This window comes from Silene latifolia, chromosome 9 (genome assembly GCF_048544455.1).
Source record: "Silene latifolia isolate original U9 population chromosome 9, ASM4854445v1, whole genome shotgun sequence".
Taxonomy (NCBI): Eukaryota; Viridiplantae; Streptophyta; class Magnoliopsida; order Caryophyllales; family Caryophyllaceae; genus Silene; species Silene latifolia.
Window position 1 is genome coordinate 61,738,652 of NC_133534.1, and position 9,057 is coordinate 61,747,708.

General features: G+C 36.7%; 1 protein-coding gene across 1 annotated transcript; it reads left to right on the forward strand.

Annotated features, from left to right (window-relative positions):
* Positions 1-1,686: 1,686 nt before the first annotated feature.
* On the forward strand, positions 1,687-9,057 carry LOC141599845 (aspartic proteinase A1-like). The gene is made up of 14 exons (XM_074419973.1): positions 1,687-1,854; positions 2,649-2,985; positions 3,095-3,155; positions 4,736-4,830; positions 4,915-5,027; positions 5,178-5,346; positions 5,442-5,481; positions 5,606-5,670; positions 6,622-6,735; positions 6,894-6,958; positions 7,087-7,243; positions 7,332-7,451; positions 8,215-8,303; positions 8,821-9,057. The coding sequence occupies exons 2-14, from the start codon at positions 2,650-2,652 to the stop codon at positions 8,903-8,905; spliced, it is 1,509 nt and encodes a 502-aa protein (XP_074276074.1). The 5' UTR covers positions 1,687-1,854; position 2,649; the 3' UTR covers positions 8,906-9,057.

The window sequence follows — 9,057 nt, forward strand, 5'->3', positions numbered from 1 at the left end:
GAAAACGAAAAAAACCACCAAAACAATCAATGGCTTTGGCGACTGAAAAGGCATTTAGCGACTGAATTTCAGTCGCCAATTTGGCGACTACCCTGAAATCAGTCGCCAAATTTGCCTCAGTGATATTGGCCTAGTCACCCAAATTTGGCGACTAAAAGTCAATTTAGCGACTAAAATTCAGTCGCTAATTTGGCGACTACCTGGTGTCGGTCGCCAAATTGGCGACTACCATTTCAGTCGCTATTTTTATCATTTGGCGACTGATATGTCAGTCGCCAAATTTGGCGACCGACATTAGTCGCCAAAATTAGAAAAGGCGACTAATGTCTGCGACTGAAATTAGTCGCTAAATTGATTTTAGCGACTGATTGTAGTCGCCAAAATCGATCGCCTGTTTTATTTCTTTTTGTAGTGTAATAAGGTGACAGTTTGGTCCAAGTAGTGTCCAACAATAGTAAAACTCTCTTTTCTTTTTTGATGTCGAAGATAACCAGAAAAGAGAAAATGTATAATATCGTGAATAATACAATAAACATGGTAATAGAGTTACACATTTTATGTCCAACTAATTACTCCGTAGATGATTTTGTTTATACTATATTAAAACACAAATTGGGTGTTTTATAATAGGTACATTGTATAGGATGAGTATGTTATATGGGAGAATGAGTGCTTTTTGAGAACGAAATTGGAGGAATCACAATCTAAAGGTTATGCGATTAGTTACCAAAATATATTTTTCATTTTATCGGAAAATAATGTTAGAACATGTCAACAGGTCGGGTCACACCTAAATGGTCTTTGCCCCCTCACATCAAAGACATTCATAAAAATAGAAAGATAAACAATTGACATAAACACTCTAAAATGAAATGGACAAATTAAACAAATGACCGGGACAAAGGGAGTATCAGATAAGGAGTTCCTTATCCATTGTTTTACACAATTCGGGTTAAGATCAAGCTTGGATCCTGAATTTAGGTGTCGGGTAGGGTTATTCGGATCAGGTCAATTTTGACAAGTTTAAGTTACCTCAACCTACTTGGACTACTTGCCAACCATATATATGTACTGTGTAGGATTCGAAAAACTCAAGGGTATTATGTAGAAATAACCATAAAAAGAACTGCAAAGCATGTAAATCCATAAACAAATATTTAAATATATAAGACGGGTTGAACATGTCGGGATAAACACGGGTCATATGAGACAATTCAAGCTGAGTCGAGCAGTCATATGAACTTTGATGTGTTGGAAGACAATCGTTTGTTAAGTGCATTTAATAAGAAAGATTTTTTGAGGGTTTTAAACTTTGTTCCCGTGGTGAATGGTAGCTCAAAAATGGGCTTTACATCGTATGATTCATATATATATAATATTCACCTCAAAGAGTTTTTTTTTTGGGCTGATATACAAGAAGATAAAATGAGCGTGATGCACATCATGTATGCTTTTAGGGCATGCTAGTTTTTAATGACACATAAATGAGTTTTTTAACATATAAAATATGAAAATTACAATTAATATAAATATTATTTATCATGCAATTTTGAAGATCGCCCGTGCGGGCACGGGTTCAAAAGCTTTTTTTTTTTTTTAAAGGTATAAGGGTTCAAAAGATAGTTTAATTTAATAGCATTTGATCCTCAGTTAACCTATAAGAGAGTGCCACGTAACAAATAAACAAGTATCAAATCTTAATCCCAGCAAACACGCAACTCCGTAATCCGTATCCGTAAGAAGTATTAAAAGAGAAGAAGAAGAAGCCAAAAACCCATCACACTCTTTTTCACTAATCTCTCTCTCTCTCTCCAAATTTGTCGTCATTAATCTCTCCAACGTCTTTTCACTCAGGTACCTCTTTCTTTTTCCGTCACTTGCTTATTTTCTCCTGATTTCATCTTCATATTCACCATCATCTCCTCCAATCAATTGAATTCGGAGTTACTCCTATTTGTTTAGGGTTCTTCATATTCATCCTGATTATACTTTAATTGTTGCACTTCTATTATATTGCGTTGACTTTAGTTTTGAATTTCTGACTATTTAAACGACTCTGATTTCTGGATATTACTCCATTCCTCCGCCCGTTGGTCATTTGTTTACCCTTGTTTTTTTCGCACAAAAATCTAAGGAAAGGGGAGGTATCATTTGTAGTGTTTGTTAGTGGATGACAAGTCGACCATAATGGACGTGTATGATCGATCAAATTACCCATTAAAACTTAAATGAGCGAGACACCTTAAAATGAATTAGGAAAGTAATTGACCGAGAGTGAGGGAGTATTACCTTTGGTTTTGGCACAAGTATTAAGGAGATGGAAGGGAACCACTTGTGATTAGTGTTATTGAATGTAAAGTGGATCATGATTCATGATAGGTATGGATGATCAAATCATATATACATAAAAAACACTCCTAATATAGAAAGGTAAACAAATGAATGAGACACCACAAAGTGGTAAAGGTAAACAAATGACTGGGACGGAGCGAGTACTTCTATACTTATTATTGGATAAAAATAACAGTTCTATATCACCTTCATTGTTTATCTGGTTCAGTTAGATTGACGAAACATGATCTTTCCCTGATTAGACATCTTTGGATTTAAATATATCTAATGTTATTCAGTGGCTATATGGTTTGCAGGATGGCCACTATATTTCCGACCGTTACTCTCTCTTTCCTACTTCTGCTCCTCGTATCGCCTCTAGGATTATCTGCATCAGATGATGGCTTGTTCAGAGTTGATTTGAAAAAGAAGAAGCTCGACCAACTCAACCGTTTTTCATCCCAGTACAGTTCTGGCGAGAAGTCACTATTGTTGGGAAGTGATGCTGAAACTGATATTGTTGCGCTCAAGAATTTTATGGGAGCTCAATACTTTGGTGAGATTGGAGTTGGCACTCCTCCACAGAAGTTTACTGTTATATTTGACACAGGAAGCTCCAATCTCTGGGTCCCATCCTCCAAATGTTATCTTTCTGTGAGTACTAAAACTATTCACTGTAATCGGATTCATGTCAAAACTTAAGATCATTATATAATGTTTTCATGTTTGGTTGCTGATACATCTGTCACCTAATGCCATGTAGATTGCTTGCCTACTACACCACAAGTACAATGCCAGGCGATCTACCTCTTACTGTAAAAATGGTTTGTCCCTGCTCCTTGATTCTTGAAATGAGCTTCTACTCCTGATTTTTACTGTCTTTCCTGTCTTCGATAGTGAAATAACTTCTTACTGTGGTAGTCGGCCTTTTTTTACTGTACATGTCAATATCAACTGTGTTGTGCGGGTGAAAAAACCACTGGACACATACCTGATGAGTGATGATTTGGTAATGTTATTAGTAGTTAGTACGGTTCTGTAGATTGGTAATGTTGTTATGGATGGAAAAGCCAAACACAACCGGAACTGGCTGATACTGGCCTATGAAACCCGAAATTCCATCAAAGGCGAATTTGGGTCTGGCCTGATTGCGAAACGATAACGGTTTAAACCATGTTTGACACCATTCAAACTTGAACCAAGATGACGAGTAAGTCTGCGAGTCTCTGAGTCTGTGACATGGCTCAATTATTGACCATAAAAGAAATGAAGCTTGATTATGGGTCAGTTGATGTTGACAGTGGATTTAACTTAATAACTTTCACCAACAACAAAATAATTCAACCAAATGATAGCCCGGGCATGAAATTATCGATCCAAGTAGATGAGTTCTAATGAATCCGGTAATAACTTGATGGCAAAGTGGCTGAACCCAAACCCGATTTAACCAGGCTTGCCAGAGGTCAATAAGAGCTAGTTCACACACTAGGTTTCATATCTTTACGGATAGTATCTGAATTAAGTATATTGATAATATGACTTTTGATCCTGAATGTAATAGTACACGTTTCTTCTGTAGGTTACTCGTTTTTAGATAAAAAGCTTATCTATAGCTTCCGTAGTTCCCTAGACCAATTCAACATTGTTTCTTCATTCCTCTTATTGAAGTCTCGGTGACCTTTCTACAATTTTGCTGTTGCCTGCATATATATGCGGTTTGAAGACATGTGATAGATCTTGCCGTTGTAATGAACAGCTGTGTAGTACATTGCAAAAACTTTCAGATAAAATTCATATAACTGAAATTGCACCGATACCAAATTAGAGGGAACGGCCAAGTGCCAACATTGTTTCGCTGAAGTTACTACGTGAACTGCAGATATGTAATAGGACATTAAATAGGACTAATAAATATAGAGCTAACTAGAATGGATAGTTATTCTGTCTAGGGATGTTGCTTTTACTTTCTTGCTAAAGAGGCACGGTTTGGGAGATACAATTTTCAGGGTTCTTATAGCTTAGTGAATTATGTTGCTTCTTCCAGTCTTCTGTGTATTTAAAGTCTTTCTTATGCGATAAAATTCGGTGACATTACATCGCCAATTTTTATTGTTGGTTGTTCCAAATGATGGGGACATGTCAGCTGCTTGTGGACGGCACCACATTGTCTTTTTGCTATATGACATCAATTGTAAAACATTGAAATTGTTATGTTGCTTGGCATGCCGTGTGATCTGAGAAGATTTTGGTTCCCTCTTTATGATCCAAACTTAGTCTATAAATCACCTATTTTGGAATCTGTGTGCTTGAGATACTTAATTCCATCCCAAACAAAAGCGGTGGATGATTTTGCTACAAGTGAGCCCTTCATTTAGTCTTTTATTGGACCATTTACTTGATGCAGGGAAAAAGGCGGAGATTCATTATGGCACAGGGTCCATTTCAGGGTACTTCAGTCAAGATCATGTTACACTAGGTGACCTTGTTGTTGAGAATCAGGTAGTCATAACTCATAAATAGATTAGATGACTGCTATTTTCCGCTGCTGTCAGAATCTTACAGTGCTCTGGCATTGGTGACCAGGATTTTATCGAAGCAACAAGAGAGCCGAGTATTACATTCGTGGCTGCAAAATTCGATGGCATACTTGGGCTTGGATTTCAAGAAATCTCTGTTGGTAAAGCAGTTCCAGTCTGGTAAGCTAGTTGTTCCTGTTTCCTTGGGACCTTTTTACAAGGTCTTCCTGTCATTGGAATGTCTTGGATATTCTAGCAATGCCCCCTGTGTTCTTTGAAAAATGATATTATTGCTAGATAAATATGTAATAAAAGTTTTGTTTTGTCTAGGTACAATATGGTGAAACAAGGTCTTGTGAAAGAGCCTGTTTTTTCCTTCTGGCTTAACCGTAATGTTGATGAGGAATTAGGTGGTGAAATTGTTTTTGGTGGGGTAGACCCAGATCATTACAAGGGGAATCACACATGGGTTCCTGTGTCTCATAAAGGTTATTGGCAGGTAGCTCTTCTTACCAGCATACGGATAATACAATAGTTACATTGTAGTTTAATTCAATTTGAGCTTTACAATATTTTTTTATGTGAACAATGCAGTTTGATGTGGAAGATGTCTTAGTTAATGGCCAAACAACTGGTATGCTATGGTTTAGAAGTGGCTCATTGCTAATATCGTACTTTTTAGCTTTTTATGCACTGCTCAAGTGCTCATTTGTGCTGTTTGCTAAAGTTAGCTCATTTAAAACATAATGACGTTTCAGGCTTCTGTGCTGGGGGATGCTCTGCCATAGCTGATTCTGGGACTTCTTTGTTGGCTGGCCCTACGGTACATCCTTTTTCTTAATGGGCAAGATTTTATGTGTGTATTTGTGGTCATCAATATGACTGCTAGAACATGAAAACGGGCCTGGGCTTTACCCAAACGGAAGAGAGACAGACCACTTGCCAAACATAAGGGAAGTTCCATCCTAAAACCAATTGGCAATAGTAGTCCTCACATGTGGGTTATATTTAACAATGACTTGCTCTTCTTTTCCTGCCACTTCCATTTTCTCCTTTCCTGAAGTTCTAATAATTATTTTGTTTCTTTTTTGAGTAACATTCTTGGTTTTAATTGCGTCTGTCTCATGACGAATTTGACATTGGTGATGTTTTTTGATTGACCATTCGCTGTACATGCCTACAACAATGATATGCTAGTTTTTTGCCAAGATTTATTCAGCTCCCGGTGAAGTATATGCATCTAATCGCTTCTGTGCCGTGAATTTGCACCTGTTTGAAATTGGGTGTGCGCAAGTTGCATTAATTCTTGCCCGTAAGATTTTTTTTTGGTATAGATCGAGAGCCTTGTGAAAAAAGAAGGCATAGTAGATACTAATATTTGTATGCAAGAATAACAACCAAGCCTTGATTCCAAATAAATCTTGGGTTAGCTGACGTGAACTTTCTTTGGGGGTTATAGGAACAAGACTAGTGGGCCATTAATAAGAGAAATATCTTTTGTATATTTTCTTCAGTTAATTCATTATTTTCCTCTTTTCCTTACTTTATTTTAAAAACTCCCACCCCCTTTTTTTTTTTTTTTTCCAAAACTCCCACCTATTCTAAACATTTCTTCCAAACTCCCATCAAAAGCCCGTCACCAAAATAATAGACATATTTTCATTGATATCAATCATGAATGCTTTTTCCCTTTTATTAAAAGTTACCTATGGACAAAGATACAGATATTTCATGATTCATAATTATTGACAATTTATTATTTTGATTGCTATAGGCTGTGGTTGCTCAAATTAATCATGTTATTGGCGCCACTGGGGTTGCAAGTATGGAATGCAAGACTGTTGTCTCACAATATGGGGAGCAAATCCTGGCATTGCTTCAGTCAGAGGTATGTTCCCATAGTCTGCTGCTTCCTTTTGTATGTGTCAATGTCTTTCTAGTATTTTATAGGTTCAAGTGATGTACTCAGTAATCAGTACTATTATAGCCTTTCTTAGAGTTTTTGTGTTACACCACAACATAACGCTGTTGAGGGATCTTATGTAGGTTCAACCACAAAAGATTTGTTCCCAAATTGGTCTTTGCTCCTTTGATGGAAAGCAAGGTGTCAGGTAAGCTTTGTGTTCTATTTTGTAACTTGCTGTCAAAGATTTTTTTATGATGTAGCATTGTAGCCTTTGTACATCTATTTTATGAAGTATAGAAATGAGTTTGATATGGTTGTATAATTTCTATGTAGTATGGGTATAGAAAGTGTGGTTGATATGAATGCTGGCAAGTCGTCTGGTGGATTCCATGATGCTATGTGCACTGCTTGTGAGATGTCAGTGGTTTGGATGAAAAACCAGCTGAAACAAAATGAGACAGTTGAGCGCATTTTTGATTATGCCAATGAGGTGAACTGCCTAAACTTTATTAGTGGCTCATAATTTTTTAAATTTTTTTTTTTTAATTGTGAGCTTATGCATGTAGTTGTAATTGCAGCTATGTGATCGACTTCCTAGTCCAATGGGACAATCAGCTGTTGACTGTAACAGTCTTTCTTCATTGCCACCAATTTCCTTCACCATAGCTGGAAAGACTTTTGTTCTTGAACCTGAGCATGTAAGTGAAAGAAGTTCTACATTATACTCCCTGTCGGGATGATAGTTTTTTACTCTTTGAAATTCGGGAGTATAGTTTTTTACTCTTTGAAATTATATTTTTGAAATATTGGCGAAGTCAACTTTTCTGTGTTCAAGAAAAGTATGTCACTTTTTTGATTGTCTGAAGGTTATCTATAGAGAACATGTGGGGGTAAATCGATATATGCGAGTATGCAACCTTCATAGAGAGTCTATTTTTGGATGATACAGTGAAAATTGAGTCCGAACATTGCATTCTACTTGAAGAAAACAAGCGTGCATCCAGTTGAGATTTTAGTGAACCATTTTTCTTATTTAAGCGTAATCCAAAACCAAAGAATATTGACCCTTATTATGATTTGAAATGGGAGAATAATATTGCCATTTTAAAACTTCTAGAAAGTGATGATCTTTTTTGGGAAAAAGCTTGATGGAAAATTATTCTTTTGGAAGAGCTAGTAAAATATCAAGTTACTCCATTATTATCTAATCTTGCTCATCATCACTTTCTATTGTGGCTTGACTGGCTTCCATCGGGTAATTGTAGAAAAATGCTGAAACACACCAAAGATTTTGAGCTGTTAAATGACCCTAAAGCATTCATGTTCTCTGCGTGCTTGAATGTAACTCATGATGATTGCTTCATAAAGTTTACCCATGTCATTCTTCATGCCCTTTCTGTTTCTTTGCACTTGTCTTCTTTCTCTGTTTAATAACTCTGAAATGCTGTTATCTCTTTACAGTACATTCTCAAAGTGGGTGAGGGAGACGCTGCACAGTGCATCAGTGGATTCTCAGCTTTAGACGTGCCCCCTCCTCGTGGACCCCTCTGGTAAATCTCTACCCATCGGCTTTTTTCGTAGCTTTCTTTCCTTGGGTTTTGTTGTTGAGGGTACAATACAAACCTTGATTGAGACTTAACATGTGCTTCTATTGTTGCTCTATTTATCTTCTGGTTTTCTGGTTATTTAAACTTTAAAGTTGATTGAGCTTCTCAAAATCAATGGTAAATCTACCCTTTAGTATTAAGGGTTTTCTAACACCACAAAGAAATTGATCTTTGTGCATTAAGGGTTGTGTACATCAGACCCCTCTTACCTTGCAATTTGCGGGAACCCACGAGGCACTGGGGTAATATTTTTGTATTACCTGTGATCCACTGGGACAACAGATTTGAACAGTTTTTTGTCCAATCCCATTGTCACTATATAGACCTTTAGTTTTTAAAATAGTCATCAGGACACAATTCATTGTCTACTTCATATGGACCTGTTGAGAATAAGAAACCTGTTTTCATGTTGCGGTTTTTCAATAATTTTGATTTTGGGCCATCGTTGTTTGTGGCGCAGGATTTTGGGAGACATATTCATGGGCCGATATCACACAGTGTTCGACTATGGAAATCTTAGAGTTGGATTTGCAGAAGCTGCTTAAATGACTGATAAGAAGCTCTAATCTTACTCAATGTTATATTGTCACTGTGGTTTGGTACTTGGTAGTATGGTATATTAACTTAACCTTGTAAAGGATAATGGATTGTACCTTTGAAAGAACTCGAGAAAAGGAACTCTTTTTATGACTTTTCA